The sequence below is a fragment of the Pyrus communis genome, chromosome 2 (assembly GCF_041283825.1).
Source record: "Pyrus communis isolate YQ-2024b chromosome 2, ASM4128382v1, whole genome shotgun sequence".
In the NCBI taxonomy this organism is placed as follows: Eukaryota; Viridiplantae; Streptophyta; class Magnoliopsida; order Rosales; family Rosaceae; genus Pyrus; species Pyrus communis.
The window spans coordinates 269,473-289,227 of record NC_142566.1 but is presented as its reverse complement, the minus strand read 5'-3'; the positions used below and the strand labels follow the sequence as shown (position 1 = coordinate 289,227).

General features: G+C 35.6%; 3 protein-coding genes across 4 annotated transcripts; 1 reads left to right on the top strand and 2 right to left on the bottom strand.

Annotated features, from left to right (window-relative positions):
• Window positions 1-1,590: 1,590 nt before the first annotated feature.
• Window positions 1,591-5,696, bottom strand: LOC137748386 (protein N-terminal asparagine amidohydrolase). Of its 2 annotated transcripts, none has more exons than XM_068488534.2 (9): window positions 5,488-5,696; window positions 4,536-4,706; window positions 3,872-3,936; window positions 3,486-3,585; window positions 3,336-3,374; window positions 3,041-3,232; window positions 2,539-2,717; window positions 2,291-2,410; window positions 1,591-1,974 (listed from the first exon to the last, which is right to left on the bottom strand). In XM_068488534.2, the coding sequence occupies exons 1-9, from the start codon at window positions 5,539-5,541 to the stop codon at window positions 1,836-1,838; spliced, it is 1,059 nt and encodes a 352-aa protein (XP_068344635.1). In that variant the 5' UTR covers window positions 5,542-5,696; the 3' UTR covers window positions 1,591-1,835. The 2 variants fall into 2 exon arrangements, with proteins under 2 accessions (XP_068344635.1, XP_088535742.1); XM_088679616.1 differs by having other exon boundaries at window positions 2,278-2,410; window positions 5,488-5,674.
• Window positions 5,697-6,349: 653 nt separating this feature from the next.
• On the top strand, window positions 6,350-12,922 carry LOC137748633 (uncharacterized). The gene is made up of 7 exons (XM_068488798.2): window positions 6,350-6,888; window positions 7,795-7,841; window positions 7,956-8,001; window positions 9,534-9,611; window positions 10,372-10,500; window positions 11,740-11,819; window positions 12,667-12,922. Exons 1-7 carry the CDS (start codon window positions 6,427-6,429, stop codon window positions 12,773-12,775), a joined length of 951 nt encoding a protein of 316 aa, XP_068344899.1. The 5' UTR covers window positions 6,350-6,426; the 3' UTR covers window positions 12,776-12,922.
• A 2,411-nt stretch (window positions 12,923-15,333) lies between these two features.
• LOC137747497 (uncharacterized) lies at window positions 15,334-17,680 on the bottom strand. Its single transcript, XM_068487619.2, has 4 exons — window positions 17,117-17,680; window positions 16,622-17,007; window positions 16,352-16,431; window positions 15,334-16,043 (listed from the first exon to the last, which is right to left on the bottom strand). Exons 1-4 carry the CDS (start codon window positions 17,391-17,393, stop codon window positions 15,677-15,679), a joined length of 1,110 nt encoding a protein of 369 aa, XP_068343720.1. The 5' UTR covers window positions 17,394-17,680; the 3' UTR covers window positions 15,334-15,676.
• Window positions 17,681-19,755: the final 2,075 nt, after the last annotated feature.

Here is a 19,755-nt window from a genome sequence, read left to right as displayed (position 1 = left end):
CCAAGTTTGACTACACCCCTAAAAATTGACTGAGCGTCGGAGTTGGATTTGGAAGTCGGCTGGCTCTTAAAAGCACGACAAGTCCAAGTAAGTGGCTTTTTGGGGCTTTCAAAGAACCCCCTTTTTCTCGGTACAACTTTGATCTGATACAACTCGTCTACTAAATGGTGGGGGTAATAAATGGGGATCTATTTTACACGGGATTTATACTTTTAAATGTATTTGTATACGTAAATTGATAAAAGAAAAGTAAAATATTTGAAGTAAATGAATAATCTTAGATCAAATATCGTTTGTTAAACAAAAACAATCATTTGACAACTAATATAATCAAATTATTATCTGCATGGGAAAAATCCTTTTTATAACCAGCAAATCATATTATTATCCATGCGGAAAATACTTTTTTTATAACCGGCATTACATGTCTCTTAAGATATTTTGAACGTATTTAAAAATAGAGAAAATAATATTTCATGAACATTTAATTAAATCACATATTGCTAGCTTATGATAAGGTACTAATTAAAAAAAAAATTGTACTAATTTATCACCGACGCCTCTTAAGATGTTTTGAACACAACATTTATGATTTTTCTTATTTTTATTATATTTTTCTTTCCTCTTCACGTGGACACCATCAACTTTCACTTATCCTTCTGTTCTTTTATTCTTTTATTCTTTTCTCTCTCTTCACTTATTATTTATATTATAATATTATATTTTATGATGACCAAATTACCCTTTCATTATTCGATATAATGTATTGGGCTGCTTTTGGATTTTTTTGGCTGAGGGGCAGTTTGGTCCCATTATTTTGTCGAAGCCGGTGACACCAAAACGTCCTTCCGGCTTTATATATAGAAGATTATATATGTATGTGTGCATGCATTTTTTTATGTTTAATACATAAAGTATACATATTTCTTCATTAATGCTTAAGGGAAGTGGTTTTATACAAATAAGGATGTTGCTGTCATGCCTTGTTCCCTTGTTGTTGATATACGCTTAGTCCTCAATGGATTAGGCGGGATCTAGGCGGTGGTAGGTAAAATTTTTTAGAATAGTGGCTCGGCAGACATCTCCCCTTCTAATAAAGTTATGTACAAGGCAACAAGAAGCTGTTATTATTCCCTTTTGATAAACAAATTCTTTATTAATTGATAGGGTTTGCAAGTGATGAATTACCTTACCCTAATTGATAGGGTTGTCCTCTTTAATCTTCTGTGTCTCTAGTTAAAATCTTCCCCTACTTTGAGGGCAGCTTAGAGTAGCAATCACATCAAGAACCCTAAAATTTGATTCGGATTTCAGTGATCGCTGCGAGTGTGGAGTTGGGAGTTGGAGAGCAATCGTCTCACATGAGATCGTGACTGTTTTGCACCCACTGTTGGGTTCTTTCAATGTTAAAAGAGGGGCCAAGCAAACATGTGATAATTTTGAAACTAAACAAGTTGTTATCAAATGGTAACTATTTTATGTTGTTTTCACTTCCAATATTTTGTTTTCATTCACTTAATTTCTTCCCCTTCCAACACCCTTCTTACTTTTCCTTACATTTCCTCGTGTCTCAAGTTCAAAAAGTGAAAATTAAAAATGAAAAACGATATAATTATCAAACGGATCCTTCAGTTGCCACATAAGTATTTAGTTAACGACAAGCAATCGCCGACAAAAACAACTAACACTGCGACGAGTTACCAACTTACACCCTTCTTTTAAAGGCTGAGAACATGATAGTTCCAATTTGCTGCATGGTCATCTATATTGATTGAGTTGGTATGCCAATAAATGGGGGACTTATGAATCAGAGGCATGGGAAGGTTGCAAAATAACTAGAAACTCCTACTGATTAATGTATCAGAACCTTGTGGCTTTCTCCAGCCTCCTTCGGCAGTCCTCTCAAATATGCGTGGCTGCTTCATAGGAAAGGTTTCTCTCCAATCTGGGTGTTTGATTAGGTAGTCCCAATGCCTAAATCAAGATTACCAAATTCAGTTAACGCAATATTTGAAAATTAACATTACTCTACAGGATGAACATCAAACTATTTCTACGAATTGCAAATGTGTAAGGGGCTTGACTATAGCTTATGATGCCACAAGCCAGAAACAAGAAAAACTTCAATGCACCTAATTTGATCAACTTGTTGTGGAGTTCCTCGTCAATCTTTTATTCTTTCTTCTGTTATATGCGGAAACATCCTCTTTTCTTTATTTATTTTCAAAAAAAAATTCTGTGTGTATGTGATCACCAACAACAGTAAGACAGGTCTACCTTTGATGCGTACCTTCTCATATTCGCCACAAAATCTGGGCTCTCAGCAGAAGGTGAAGTAGAACACATGATGAGGATTTCTGAATCAGAATAATGTTGTAATAATAAAGCAAAGTGTAACTGCTGCAGTGTCCTGCATGAACAGAAAATATATATGTGAGGTCAATGGTGCTGGCACAGTTGAGCACAACTTTAAAAGAAGCAGAGAGATTTTGTAGAGTAATTAAAAGTTGAAGGCATAATCGATGAAGTAACTCTTACCAGCAACATGGAGCTATCTTGAATCGATCAGTTTGAGTATCATATGTTTCCAGTAACCTTCCTGTCCAACTAGGGTCCTTGTATGATACAGAAACTCGAATTCTCCTGACAACTTCATCAGGACATCTTGAGGTTTTGTCAAAGATAGCTGGGGTAATAGATCCATTGGAAGTTCCTACCTGAAAGAGTGCGGAAATTTCTACAATGTGAAGGATTTAACAGAAGTTTCACTCACACACATTACACGATGTTGTAAACTTCACAGGTGAGCAGTGAGCACACTCAAGATAGAATTGTAGAAAAAAAATACATGATGCTGCATCATGCACAATTTCTTATTAATTTTATTTTAATATTTTGCTGCAGATGCTATATATTCTAATAGTGAAAGAAAAGGGCTCACATTTCAATTCAGAACTAAAATTTATCTCATTTTGAACCGACTTATATGAACATAAGCCATACAACAAATTGATGTTTAATTCATGGGGTTGAGGCTAACCATGAACCCATTGAAGTTGGGGTACGTGTTTCCCTCGGGATCCCTTCTAGTGTTATGCCCAAGAATGCAGAGAGTACGTATGTGGAATTTCTCTGGTCTCTTCCATAAAGTTTCAACAATTTTGGCACCTAAGGGAAAGGAATAACCATCCATGTTTTCCTGACTTTCTGATTTAGTGTTGTCGTTACCATGCTGCACACAAAGTTCAACATATTTCAGCTTAAAGTATCCTGTTTCTGAGTAGATAACTACACATCTGGAAATCAATGACAAAGAAGAGGATCCTGGGGCAAACATTAGTTGAAACATCTTCAAATCCACCGACTAGATGCACCTGCATTTTGTGACCATGAAATATTCTTTTATTTATGCTGGATTCTATGAGGTCAACAACAAAACATATAACCATTAAAGTAACAAATCATTTCAGTGAAGGAAAAAGTACATCTAACTCCATGTCCTTGTTATGGTCAACAAGGAGTGACAACATCTGGGACAGACCCATATCCACAATGTTTGGAGAATCCATATGAGCAACTGAGGTCCTACAGTTTGAAAAGAGAATGAGAAACGACAGTAACAGAGCACCATAAGTTTCCTAACTTCAATCACGAAATGGCATGGTAGAAGACATGACAACGTCTTACTTGTTACAAAAAAAGAGATCTAGAACCGGTCACATTTACCACTCCACTTGGAGTCCAAAATTTTTGGCGTTCGTTTTGGCATCTATGGCATTTCTTATTAAAAACTAAGACCAAACATGAAATTACTATTTGAAAACTGGAAAAATCTAAAATAGTTTACATCTCAAATAAATCCATTTCTTACATTCCATTTCTCGGATTTTGAATGGCCACACCGATACAGGTCGTTGCTTCATCAGTTCCAACAAACTTTTAACAAGGAAGACCAAGCAGAAAAAAAATGAATTTAGCAAAGGAATAATTGATAGTACTATTGATACTACAACTACAAATGGCATGAAAGTGATCGGTTAATGGGTACCAACCATTTCAGAAAAACCATCAACATTTACAAGGAGACTAACTTACATCCTTCTCTTTAAAGGCAGAAATATTATAAATAACTTTAAGAACCATCAGGATGGTCATGAATAAACCATGAGGTGACTTCCATTTTGCACAAGATATAAGGAAGGCTATACTCATAGCCATCAACCCATGTACCTTTTATTTTAGTTCACCCATGTAGTCTCTATGTTATCTGACACACTGCACCACAAGGATGCCCATATTAGAGCTGAAAAGAGCAGCAGGACAGGTCTCAAAATGCGGGACTATCAAATGCCACTTTCCTCACATGAAGGCATTCGACATGCATAGGATTCTTGGACTGGCATCATATTATAATTAGTGAACTAAGCAAAGAAAAGGTTATAATTATGTCTCTCCGCTGTATATATGAAAGAAAAAAATCATGCCGTATATTGACAAGTGTTTGCCTCAAGTCAAGGAACAGAGAAAGAACATACATCCACAAATGCCGGATCAACAGTTGCATATTCTCTCTGGAACAAATAAACCCATTTACCGGGTGGCGTTGCCTCCACAACTGAGAATCTCCTCTTCGGGATAGCCTTGAACGAAGCTGAGGCTTCTACCAAAGCAGGGTGTTCCAATAGAGCAACCAGAATATCCCGTCCCTATTCACGAGCACAAGCTTTAATTTCTATTATAAATGTAGTAGGGGAATTTGAGCAAGCAAGTCATCCGTCAGAAGACAATCCAGATTATATTTTTTAGAAATGTTGTTATTTGAAATTTCGGTATACTTCATTATTATGGGTGGGACACACGCTTTTGGCACATATTTTGTAAGGCCCACTTTGTAATGCATTTCAACGATCCAAATCGTGTATATTTTAGTACCATTCATAGATCATTCTTGCAAAGATAAGACAATTCCAAAACCATTAAGACATTTATTTGTAGTGAATAAAATGGATGAATCTGGTTCTACAAAGAAACACTAATTTAACCCAATGGTCATATGATTTTGGATTTGGGTGAGTTTTGGTAGACATGATCTTTGATGTAAGACATAAAAGTTTGATGTAAGACATAAAAGTTAGACGATTGAAATACATAAGGAATGGGCCCGAAAGAAAAGTGTGTCAAAAGCGTGTGTCCAGGATCGTAACCTATTATTATGTGTATAAATAATGTATGTAAATCTAATAAACATAAACTTCATGTAATACTCATCTTGCAGAAATAAGGTGTGACAACAAACAAGCTAGAATTTTCAATTTTCAAATTTGTTTCATGATTAATGCGATCACAAATTTACAGCATCAAATGAGCTTTTTAATTTGTTTTTACTCAAAGTTGCAACTACAAAGAAAAGCAGTTCAAACTATCTACTTTTTACAAATTTGAAAATTTCCATTTAGTATCGTCTCGAGTAAGGCAAAGAGCGAGTACCTGAGGCGATGCAGAAGAGCCTGTGGTAGAGAGTTGCCCATCAACAAAGATCATGATTTCACTCAAACACACACTAGGAGACGGAGAGAGTTGCAGATGGACAAAGTTGGAGTCTGACGACGACGACGACTCAAACTTTGTATCTTCTTTTTTATTTCATTTTATTTCTGTTGTTGTGAATCGGGATTCATCAAATTCTCAGGGTCTCCTCCCCTAATAAGGTAGAGTTTGAGTTTGGGACTGGGCTTAGACGTGGGCTTTCAAACCCAGGCCCTTTGGTTTGGTTGTGTGGGTTATTGTTTATTAAATTGAAAATATTTTTGTCATGTTGATCAAATTATTTAATTCATTATTTATTAAATTGAAAGTATTTTTATCATTTTTATCCTTATTTAATATAAGTTTTTATGAAATGATTAAAATGATTAATGATGAAAAAACTCATGAATCACTTCTATTAATTTTAAATGTCAATGATCAAAATAATGAGTTATCCAAATCTCAAAGATCATTTTGACATAAAAACTTAAAAAAAAAAAAACATAAAAACCCTACAAAAAGTAGAGAGAAAATAAAACATAAAAGAAAAAGCAAAATTGTATTTAATAAGATAAAGACAAAAGGATGTTTGAGAAATTGAGGAGTTTATTATAGAAAACTTTAACGAAAAGTTTTTGGTACTGTTCATTTTAACAAAAAATCACATTTTTACATTAAAAAGTCAATCATGATACTATTCACTTTACCCTTTATTTTGTTCTTATCGTTAAAATTTAAAGTTTTCAAACTATTTTCATTACTTAAAGTTTTCAAATTTTTTTTATCAGTTTTCTTTTTATTTATATGCATACGTTGGGTGTATAAAGCAAACGTTCAAAAATTAAAAACCAAAGCGCACCAAATTCCCAAATTTCCCCGCCACTGCCCGCAGACACCACCATGACCATAGATCCCAACCACACCACCGCTTCAGCCGCCGCCAACATGGCCACCGCCGGAGCCGCCGCACACAACACAACCACGACGAAGCCGGTAAGACCTGCCGTATCATCTCCTCTTCCTTCTAATCTTTACGCAGCCCCATCCCTCCAAATTCGGACCCAATCGCCATCATCATCACCAGTAGCACCAGCAGCTGCTAATCATCAGGGGGTTCTGCACCCACTGGCTTCCTCTGGCCGAGGTTTTATTCCTCGGCCCATTCGTCCCGCCGCCGCTGCCGGAGGCGAACCCGCACTCATTGTGGCCAACGCCGGAGCTGTGTACCCATCTCGGCCCCTACTCAATTTCCCTCCTCAGCAGCCTATTCCTGTGTATTTGATAAGACCCAACTACAGCTTAGCACCGTCTCCTCTTCCTCCTCTTATTAGGGGCCTTCCCCTTTCCTCTGCTCCTCCTGAGGTTTCTAGTTTTATCTTGGTTTAATTGATCTTCCAATGTCTGGATTTTGGTGTTCTTTTGATTCTACATCTTTTACACACAAACACAAACACCAAAGTAAAGTTATGTTGTTTGGAAGTATTCTTTAACTTAAAGAAGCCTTTTTTTTTTCTTGGTGTAATTTGTGATTGATATAGGTATGGGTAGAATTCATAACTGCGCACATCTCGAAATCTTGTCTTGGGTTGAATTTGTTAGGGGAAATAAGAGGTGAAAATAACATATAGACTAAGCAAAAAGATGGATACAAATTTCTTCTTTTTCTACCCAAGTATCTTTCAGTCCATAATGGAAAATATGCTTTATCAGAAGCTTTGATTTTGAGCACTTTGAAGGATTCTTGCGTTTGGATTGGTGGTGTTTCCAACTTGTAATTAGAATAAAGATTTAATGGTGGTAATGTAGACTTTAGTTTTGCTTTTGCAAATGCTTGCCTTGCCCATGGGTTATAAATAAAATAAAAGAATGGTCTACATCTTGAATTGGTCAAGTTTAGGCATTCATCTTGTTTATTTTTCATTCTTGCCTGAATAACACTAGGTTCAGTATTGTCGATGACTTAAGAAATTAATTTAAGTAATATCTCTAGTATTTGGTAGGCAATGTGACTTTTGAGTAACCTGGCCGGTCAGAATGGGGAAACTAGATAATGGATTTAATTTTGGATTTTGACATGAATATTATGCCAATCGAAACATTGTAACCTTTTGGCCATTGGACATTCTATGCCAACTTGAATACAGATTTTTGCATTTGTTATTATTTTTACTGTGGTTTTATTGTTATTTTGTTACATAAAAAATTTTGTCTGTTGAGTCTGAATGCAAGATTTGAAGATTTATTCAGTATGTCTTCTTTCTGGTTTAGGTTGCTCCATCTTTAGCTCCTGACAGCAATGGTTTTAAAGACATGAGGTAATGTTGGATATAATGTCTCAAGATTTGTTTATTTTAATTCTATTTGCAATAAGACTTTTCTTTTTTCAAATTTTGGACTGTTGTAACTCGTTTCTTGTTGTGTTTCTGCAGGGATAAAAGCAAAGATGATAACTTAGCTGTCATTAGAGGTCGACAAGTAAGAAAACACTTTGCTTTGTGACTGGTTCTGCATGTATTGATGCTTTATAATATCTTGTTATTAAGATTTTCTGTTCAATCTATTAATCTGCTCTTGTCGATGTCAAAGATCCCTTGGTGTGGGGTCATTGTCTAGTTTATTTTGATCTGTTGCATGGTTAATAACATCTATTTACAGCATTTAATTTCACTTCTATTTTAGGTCTCCATTCTGGTAAGAAGAGCTGATGGCTAAAAATGAACATATTTAGTGGCAGAAATGGCTATCTCATTGTATATTGAATATATGCTTTTCGATATTTATTAGTAGTTGGTTGAAGGCTTTGTTCTTCAAGTTTATGGTGGCTTGGCATGTGATGGAAATGAATATGGTAGAAAGTTAGAAACAGTCTGTACCGTCATTTACTTTCTTATTCAGCCCTCTATTATTATGATTTCTTTGTTTCTGTCTTTCAGTTCGTACTCTCAATTGTTAGGTAAAGGGCTTTGTGGTTGTGAATCAGCAACTGTGCTTGGTTTGTCACATACATCACTCATATAAAACACATAACATGAATTATTTGTAATGAGAGGTGATTTAGGTGTTGTAAAGATCAATTTCCCCCCTTTATAGGAGGATTGGAATGAGTTGATGGTTAACTGTATAATATTTAGTGATGCCATGGATATTTTCTTTCTTGCCCTGTTTGCTTTGATGGTAAAATGTCATTAGATGTTCCTCTTTCCTTCAAATTTATATGAATGATTGATAGAGTGGATCGATCTGATATATGTTCTTTCTTTCTTTTCCATCAGTTAAATTCCTTCCTCCCTTTCCTTCACGTCAGGGAAGTTGTTTAATCATGATAGTATGTCTGGATTATTTCTTGATATTCATATCTACTAAATAGGATGGCAGTGTAGAATGAGCACAACAATGTGCAGGCATATCTATTCAAGATTTATCCAAGGGTTGAAAGAGCCATTCTACATACCCATAACATGTGTGCCTATGCATGTGTGTGCACTGTGCGCATCTCTACATATTTTATGAGGCAAAGGATGACCTTTTAGACATATGAATCCATTTGCAAATATGTAATAATGTGCTCTAGTTGTGCACAGTCAACTTACATGGATGCCTGTTGAAGGACACACAATTTAGTTAGAAACTGCAACCCATCTTTGGATATTTACTTCCTCCCATGGACACCCGACACAATGTGATCCAACCCATCCCCATCAATCATATAGTTAAATTTTCAAATACATATAGTACTTATGGTGAAAAATGATCTATATGTCATGTATTAGTCCAATATAGTTTCAGTAAGTAGTTCTACCACTAACTATATATCAAAGTAATGCTAATGGCAGTAGAAACAGTAGAGAATTTTTTTTTTTAAACAAAGACAACCTGGATTATATCTTTTCTGAGATGAATTAATCGATCTTTCATCAAAAGTGTAGGATAACCAGAATGCAAAATATAACTTGCCTTTAGTTCGCATACATTTTTTTGGCATTAATTATTTTGAATTATTTATGCAGGTCAGGATGACAGATGGAGCTTCTCTATATGTGCACTGTCGGTCATGGTTGAGGAACGGTTTTACTGAAGAAATTCAGGTTGGCATGATATCATAGGTTGAGATTTGTTTTGTGTTGTATTTGATACTTTGCTTTTATCCTATTAGAATCTGGTACTCTATCTTTTTGCAAGCCTAAATTTGTACTCAAGTTGTTTGAAAAGCCTAAATCCACAAGTACAACTCCATGTAACATTTGTTAACAATTCCAGAGTGCTGACACCCATTCCCTGAAATAATGGTTTTGAATGTGTCCAGTACTCTCTGCTAATGCCTCCTGAATGAATTATCTGGTCATGTGCAACGGTGGATATATGATATGATATGATATAACATCTTGTTATTACCTTTACCAGCTAGTTCACTTGGAAAATTAATGTCGTACACATTCATTAGGGTAAATCGACCCACTGCAACATTAGTAGTCTCACATCAGTACCATGAAAATGGTCCTCTTACAGTAGAAAATGATTATGGACTATAAGGTTGCCAGCTATTGTGCCCCGGGGGAAAAATTTAGACACAACTTGTTTACACAATTATTTGTTTTTATTTATTTTGGACCAAACACGATAGGAAAATGAAAGCCCATATGCTTACCTGAATTTTCTAGGTTTTTTGGCCAAACAGGTTACAGGAGTCATCAGTGATAGAATACTTGTATACTGCACTGATGCATTGTTTTCTTAGCAGCTCACACTGCACATTAATGTGGGAAAATACTAATTTGATTTTTGATGCAGTACTGTTTTTACCTGTTTGATTTATAATGCTTTTGCCCTAATTTATTCTGATGGCAGCCCCAATATGGTGATGCTGTAAGGTCTCTTCCGAGACCCTCACCAATACCTATGGCAAGTGCTACTCTTCAAAAGGAGGGAGGTGAAGCAGAGGAAAAAGAAGAAAAAGGAGATGATAACGAGGACGAGGTTAGGTTTTTATAATAACCATTATATTTGGCAGCATTATTTTGAATTGCTATAAATGGAACGAAAAAGTTGAGACATATGACTTCAAAAGTTTGTTTGATTCCAGCTACAAAAATTTATGATTTGTATTAGCCTCCATTAGGGTATATAGATCATATTAGTGTCCATGTAATCAAGATACTTGTTATTAAAAAAAACTGTAATCAATATAGTTTAACGGGGCCTTTTGCAGTGTCAGCATCCACACATACAATGTTACACTTACTTCCCTGGAATCATACAAGAACTAAGCACACTATTTAGTAGGGTCTGACAAAGACCTTTGGTGAATTTCTAAGTCAAAAATTATATTAGAGAATTTTATTGCTCTTTTAGGCATTTATCTTGATGCATTATTAGATTAATGCTGCAGGAGGTTTTACCAAAACTTTGTAAAGTTGTCTTCAACCTTTGAGTCATTTTTCTGAATCTTGTTTTGTAGAAATTGAGAAAATGCCACCTAAATTTTTACCAGAGGCATATATTTTGTACAATTTTTTGGACAAGTTAATGATTTAAGGGTCTGAGATAATATGCCAAGTTGCTCTTTTATGTTGCGCAATCGCATAAATTTTCTGTCCAGTTGCCTTCTTGTTCTTGCTAGTCAGAAGTAATAACTATTCTTTATTGTTTGTTCTTAATCAATTCATCAAACATCCTTTTTCTGGATAGTACCAAATGTCTAGTTTTTGATACAAGTCCTGCTGTACTCCACGGAAAGCCAATTGTATGCAATGAAGTTTTCAAGTTTTACAGATGACAGAGAACATATATTTGGGCACACAGAACATGCACGCATTAGTTGTATACTTGTATGCTATAACATTTTTGAGTTCAGAGAAATTAGAGAAAGAAAACTAGTATATGTAGAAAACACACTTTGTATGAATGCATGTGTATTCTGTCAAATGGGAGGATCATAGGTTCTTCACTTGCCCCCAACCTCTAGTCGGTCTTTACGTTTTCATTTTGGGTTTTCAGAAAAAAAATGTTTCTACTTGTAGTTTTTATGTTTGAACAAGTTGGTTTACCCGTTGAACAAGGGATGGTTTTATTGTGGAATTGGTTGAATGCATTAAGTTAAAGGGGTACAAAAATTAAAAGTTGAGACTCCTACCTTTCTGAATCTTATCATTCCCATACCAAATGATGTATAGCACTTACCAAAAATGTAATTAGTTTCATTGTTCTTGTTTTCAGGCTGAGGAACACATTGAATGTTTATCACCACATGATCTGTTAGAAAGACATGTCAAACGTGCCAGAAAAGTTCGAGCACGGTAAGTTTTTTACAATCTGGTTCTTACACACAATGAGTTGACTTTCCCTTGTTACAGATAATGGTTTAAGCCTTGAAAGCTGATTTATAAACAATAAATTTCCACCTTAATTGAAGTAATGGGTTTAATGGAGATATCGTATGTGAATTATAATTACCATTTGCAAGATTAAGTTAGGGTCTATTTGCAGTTGATTTATGTCGTCCATTTTTTTCTGTTGAAGTTGTTGATTGTGAAAAACATCTCGAAGGAGAAATGAATTTCTGTTGCCACTAAACTGAATCAATGGGCACATCTAGGTTTGCCTTTTCAAGTCTAAAGGAGGAGGAAAAAGGGCCTGTATAATTTGAATTATCAAATTGCCCAAGAAAATGAAAAATAAAAGAAATAGAATAAAGACATTGTAGGTTTTAGCATCTGCCTGCAAGTTCTAATTCTATATCCCACCCAATTTGATTTGAAAGTTTCTGAGTATGATTCTACATAGATAACGCATGCTGCCTTAATCAACCATTCAAGAAAGAAGGTACCCATTCACCATTAAGAGGTCAAAACCCAATGTCCTTAGGGTTAGCTCAAGTGGTGTGGGAGGGCTGGAAAATGGATTAGGATTAGGCTAGGTCAAGGGTTTGATTCCCTCCGTTGTAACAAAAAAGGTCTGAAAAACTTGTATCCTTTACTGATAAAACTATATATTCTCTAACAGTGTTATCACTCAATGGTTAAAGATTAATCATGAAAACTAAACTTGGGATGTTCTGTTTTCCAAAAAGGTTTTGGCACTACGCTTTCTGCACATAAAACATACTGCAGAGGTTGACTAGCTATTTGGTGTTTACTCTTGTAGATTAAGAGAGGAACGCTTACGGCGAATTGCAAGGTACAAGTCTAGGCTTGCTCTTCTCCTTCCTCCCTTGGTAGAACAGTTCAGAAATGATCTAGCTTCCGGAAACTGACCCATGGTTGCTCTATCGTACCTCATTAACATTTAGCACTGTGGACTTTCATACCAAATGATTAAGTTCATTTCCAGTTCTTTCTGGAATGACGAAAAAATGTTTACAGTATTCAAGCAAGTTCGCTGTACAAATTGTAATTTGCTGTAACAGTAAACATCATTGGTAGTACGTTACCTGGGCGTGGTAGATGCTAGAAGTTAGAAAAATTGTGGGAACTGAGTGAGCTACTTTTTTTTTTTTTTCCATGCGTGTTATTGTAAGTTGGGGGTTGTGAGTTCTTTCTACACCAAATAGTAATTCTTTCTCTGGTCATTTTTCGTATATTTTCTTGAACTGACGAGCTTTTATACATGCATGCAAGGGAAATTGTCATTTTTTTTTAGGCCCCGTTTCCATTTTTTGGAGGGATTTTTATGGAAAATTAGCCAGAATTTGACATTCTATGGAGTAATAGCTAACATTTTTAATTTTCTCCTAATTCTAAACCCTAAGTTGGTGTGAAAATGTTACACTGCCTTTAATGTCGAAGCTATTCTGTTATCAATCCGGATCGAGGTCACAAAGAATAGAAAGAGAAATAACCAAGTTTTCTTACAAAATTTACACACAAAATGTAACTTTTCGTAAGCCATCTATTCGGGAGCCATGTCTTCTACGAGCAAACCAAAAACAATTGGTTGAACTATAGAGAATTAAAGTCGTTGATCAAGGAAAAAAAAAAAATGAGAGAATTAAAGTCAAACCTCATGCAAAGGGGCAATTTTTTTGTTCACTAACGTCCAGCTTTGTCAATAATCTCCACATTGGTGAGATTTACCTGTACATATTATATTCAAGTGCAAAGTATATGAGTTATGTTCAAAAAAGGCTAAAACTTGGTAGGTTTGATCTCTTTAGTTAGCATATCAACTTGATTATCAACACAAAACTTTTCTAACACTAATCTTTTTTTGAGACAATAAATGAAACCAAACAGCAATATATATTGTCCTCGAATGATAAACTAGAAAAGGACAAGTGAATAACACTTTGACTATCACAATTCACAATAGCTCCTCATGTTCCTATATCAAGTTATATTTTCACATCGAAGTGCCATTCTTCTGGTTGTGTACTATGTGCACATCAACTTTTGGTTAATTTTTTTTTAAATTTAAACATGTTGGCTAGTATTCTATACTATACAGGGCCCAAATTTGAGTTATTTTTTCTGAACTTACTTTTAGAAGGAGAATGACTAAGTATCTCCTAACGAGACTTGATAGTAAAGGGAAATGATAGTCACACATTATTTTTTTCCTCCTACATATCCTTGTTTAATTTTGTCTATTGTTTTCATTTAATATATTCAATTTGATAACCAAAATAAAGAAATATATGTAGAATGAAAAAGTTGGTGTCTAGTTACTAGTTCTCACTTCTTCTATGAAAAATGAGAGTTGTAAATGAATGAAAAAAAAAGAATATGTTTGCTCACCACTCTATTTATCACTGTTAGATGAATTTAAATTTAAAAATTTGTGTAGTGGATATATATAAATCTCAAAATTTAAATTCATTTTACAATGTGCACCCAAAAAAAGGGAGAGGAATCATTAGAAGACAAGACTAGAAACTAGCAGTTGATTCAAAAGGAAGTTAAACTCTCAATTGGTTGAAGCTTGAAAAGGTGTAGGACTCTTTACCCAGGATTAAGGATTTCCTACAACCACATATAAAATAGTAGGACATTGTTCTTATCCGTATCTTTTGAAATGTCAAAAAGTAGTATAGTAGGTATTTGTCTTGTTTTACGTGAATTTCGTGGAAGCTTTGCGTGATTAACTTTGTCTTATAATTAATTCCTCCCTATTTGCCAATAAGGACGTCGGAGATGGGTCCATGGTCGGTCTCATACTTTTATACTTTAAACATGCATGATTATGCATGCTCCTATCGCAGTCTTGCATCTGTTTCTTGTTTCATGCATGTCACATGCATGTGTTATGTGACCTCCCACACCATGCATACCATTGGACATGGAGAGCCAACGCATGCATGCATACATAAACCAATCTTTCTACCCAATCACAGATTCACACTTGCTTCATTCAAAAGCCAAGGATGAATTAGAGTATGTTGATATGATGATATATTAATCCAAACACTAACCCAATATATTGTCTTCCGACTCTTGTCCCTTGTCCCCACAATGACAGCTTTGTTTTATAGGCTGGGAAAACGCCCATCTCCCATCTCCCATCTCCCATCTCTCATCTCCCAACTACTACTACTTTCCAATTTCCATCAAGTAGTACTAGGAATATGCATGCCGATGATATATCATACTAATTGATGCAACACCGGCCTCTAGAATTTTTCTATTCATGAAATGAAATCATCAAATCCCAAAAGAAAACCTTTCAAAGCATGCATGCCAAATCAAAATCCAACAATTCTTGTTGGGGTGTGATATCCACACACCCCATTTTACTTTTCACACCTTTTTAATTTTCGACTGTTGGATAGGATGAATCGAAGAAGATCAACGGACAGAAATTATCAAGGGTGTGAGAGAAGTAAAATAAGATATGTGAATAACACATCCCTTCTTGTTTATTAATACACACAAATATTTCCTTAATTTCTTGAAATTTTTAACCATAATTCCTTCTTGATTCTATTTCTCTATCAATAGAAAAATGGAAAACAAAATAAACAGTTGGGCCTTCAGAAAGGGGAAAATGAGGGAGAAAAAGCAAAAAAAAAAAAAAAAAAAAATGAAAAGAAACACAGTTTACTATCGTAATGCTTATTCTTTCTTTCTATATACATTTATATATGTACACGCCCACCTAATAAATGTAAACTATTTGGAAGGAAGCTGTATAATAAATAAATATCTGGGAGTGTCTTAATTCACGAAGCTGCGGAAGAGGGATGGGATTTGGGTTGAAAAAACGGATAGAAGCTGGGTCTGTTGAGAGGAAACTTAGCTGCTTGAACTTTTGTAGTACTAATTGACATAACTTTATTATTATTATTGTTATAAGTATTGTTGGTGGTGTTGATGGCGGCGTTAGAGGTGGTAGCTGTGCGCTCGCAAGAAGGACACAGGGTGAGGGTGGTGGCTGGTGATTGCATGTAGAACGGGTTTGAGTGATGAGTAGCCTTCAAAGCCCTCAACTCCTGTAGCTCTTTGTTTAGCCTTCTGTTCTCTTCCGTCAGTGTCTCACAACATCTCTTCAGGAACTCACAGTCCACCTCCGTTTGCTTCAACTTTGTCCTGCACTTAATTAATTCACATCAATATCATCCATTATTCAAGTCACAATATTTTTCGAATACTAATTGACTTTGTCAAAAAGATCAAAATTAAAGAAGGTAAACTCTTAAATTAGCCAAGAGTTATCGCCACTCCTAAAAGGGTTATCTTTCACTTGTATAAATTTATTTTGTTTGCGTTTTCATAAAGTTGAAGTGCAGGGATCATCAATTTGAAGTGTCAATAAGAACTCCCATTTAGGTAATTAGATTTCTACGTACATATACACAGACAGATGCATATAGGATACAGCTAGATTAGATGTATACCTTGCTCTTCTATTCTGAAACCAAACTTCTACTTGTCTTGGACGAAGATTAAGCTGTTTCGCCAGTGCTAGCTTTTGCTTCTGCACCATTAATTACTATCATAAATAAATTACATCTATGTATATATATGTAATTTATATGTTTCGGGCGAAAATATACCTAGTTATTGTGGTCCTCATTCATGATGCGAAACAAAGAGAAATAGTCCGATAAGAGAACATTTTGGTACCTTTTGTGTCCTTCGTTATATAATTAAAAATTTACACTTACAGGGTTGAGAGTATGGTGTTCTTTGAAGCTTTCTTCAAGAAAAGCAGATTGTTCCTTGGAGAGCCTGAGCTTCTTTCTACAGGTGTTAGCGTTACCATTGATGATGTCATCCTCCTCATCATCACTGCCCACCCTGGAATTATATGCCCTTTCTCCCTCATCATCGCCTTGTCCTTCTGCGGAGTGAGCCCTCCTCTTGTAGTTGTAGACGTTGTGGTAATTGTTATTCAGACCATCACCAGCACTGCCCTTTCTGTGATTATTATTGCTGCATAAGCCGATATCCATGATATGAAACGACGACGAACCACTGTTTGTATGCGATGACGACGCAGCAGCCACCACTTCCTGAGCTTTGTTGATCACGTTCATGGACAGCATACCAGCTATTTATGCCATTAATTAATACCCAGAAACGTAATTGATTAAACCCTAAAACAAAAAAGTTAATTAATTGAAATGGTAATTAATGAATTAAATGAAACTCGAACTCACCGTTTTGAATCTGATTACAAGAAGAAGTAGGCCAAGGGAGAAGATCAAGTTGAAGTGGTGTATGATCATCTACATGGATATGATGATGATGATGATCATCATCTTGTTTTTTATCTGCTTCTTCATCTCTAGGAGGAGGAGGAGGAGGAGGAGTAGCAGCTGCACAGCTTGGACCGATTGATAAGTTCATGCAAAACCCTGTCTTTTTGGTGGTGGTGGTCTGATCAGATGGCTCTGCAAGAGCCTCATGATCTCCTAAGCTCAAACAAAGCTCCATGAACCTTCAGCAAATTAAAGCTCTAGTCTCCAGAGAAAAAGACTCTTTTTATATATAACGGCAGACTCAACCAAACACTGCTCTTTCTTTTCTGAATTTCTGATTTTTGTGAATTATTAATTAATTTATTATTATTGTTATAATAATAATTGAGGTTGTTTGTGGGAACCAGTTTGACCGACAAACCTTACTACTCAGGTTTGTTGACAAACACACGTGAAAGGAAGAAGGAAGAAACATAAGGCCTCCTAAAACATTAGACCGGCGGAAGAATGAGTGATTTTTCAGTGTGATAAGAACACGGAGTGATATACGACATATCATTATATAAATGATGATATATTTGTGTTATAAAGTTAATAACTTAAAAAATACAATTTCACACCACTTATATAAAAACACAAGTGGTGTATCACTCGTGTTCCGATTACAATAAAAAATTTCTCGGAAGACAACAACATACATCTAATCACATATTATTATCTTACAAGATAAACGAAATGAGCAAACATAATTAATCATAAGATGAAAAAGGTTAACCTGAAAAGAAAAGGTATCTAATCAAATAATTAATCTTAAATAGGAATTAAACAAAAAACAAAAGGCGAGCTTTTAAGTGGAGGGGGAGTTTCGAACTAAGAAGGCGAGCTTTTAAGTGGAGAGAGAGTTTCGAACTCAGAATACATGAGTAAAAGCCCAACACCTTATCCGCTAGTATATTAAACCACATTTAACAAATGCGAGCTTTTAATTGTAAAAAGTGAGCACATCGGATTGTTTGCAGGTGATCGTGATCATGAATGTTTTCACCCTAATTACATCCGAAATCAAACATTTAGGACGAGTGCCTTGCTAATCTTGCCAATCACTTTGCTTAAATTACGTGATATGCATGAGGGACATCTTATGAATGCACATTTAGAATCTTTAAATGAAACTTTGTTTTTTGGAATGCGTATTGATTGTGATAATCTATTGCATTCATGATGATTCTAAGATTTGCCATCATGATATACAATTATGAGTTTAATATTCACAAACAAAAAACTTCTAATAAAATAGAATTATAAGATACTAAACAAACAATAAGTCATGTATAAATAATTTATTTTCATTTTTTGGTTTGTATACCGTCGAATCTTACGTTGACCAAATTTAAGGTAATGGTGCAAGTGATAGCAGCAGGGGTGATGGAGATGGTGAAAAGGTAATGGTGGGGATATGGTGGTAGAAGTGGTGGTAGTGATATACTTAAATCACAACCACTACATATAGGGTTGTGAAGTACATCGTAAGAAGTGAGAAATTAAATTTATCAAAATCTTAAGAGAAGAGATTGGATTTGCTACGATTAAAAACAAAGTATAAAAGCACCTAAGGTCCATCAAAACTAATGACTTTGTGTTTGGCTTCTGGCGAATTTGGAACTGTAGGAATGAAGTTGTATTCAATGGGACCCGAATCCTACCACATATTGCAGTGGAGTTATGAAGGCAGCAAGTGGAAGAGTTTAGGGAGGCTGCGGTAGTGGAAGGAGGGAACAACAAAAGGATAGGGAGTCAGGGGTGGGGGGTCCTTCTGCGGAGGGGGTTGGGAGGGAGGGGTTTCATTGGGAGAAACCTATCTTTGGCATGTTGAAGTTGAATTGTGATGCTGCCTGGCGGAAAGATACAAGGGTGGGTGGGGTGGGATGGGTGCTCCGTGACTTTGCGGGGATTCCTAAGCTTGCGAGAGGGATGGGTGGTGTGAGGTTTGCGGCTTCAATTATGGCGGAGGAGATTAGGCAGGGGATGGAGATGGTTATTGGAAGTGATGCTATGGAACCCAATGTTAGATTGGTGGTGGAATCGGACTCAAAATGATTGATTCAAATGCTTAACAAGGAGATCACGGCTGATGTGACTCTTGATATCTATCTCCAAGATATTTGGAGGATGGCGAGCTTGTTCTAGTTGGTGAGGTTCTGCTTTACCCCTAGGCAATGCAATCGTGTAGCTTATTCGGTGGCGGTGTTGTTAAGCATGACTGGAGATTTTGCTGGAATGAGTTAGATCCAGAGTTTCTTTTTAATATTTTAGCAGAATATGCAAATGTAACCGTTCGTATTTAGTTCCAATAAAGTTTCTACCTTTTGGCATAAAAAAAAATAAAAATAAATAAAACTCTATCTTAATTCAAAAGTCAACTCTCGACCCTATTATAAAGCATCAGGGTCTTGCCTGACAAACTCATTCGTCGGGCAAATGTAAAAAAAGTGACACGTGTACTATGAATTTGTTTTTTTGTTGGGAAAAATGACCAATTCGTCGGGCAAAGATTGCATAGAAATGTCCGCTAAGTTTAATTTTTGGCAAAAAAATGG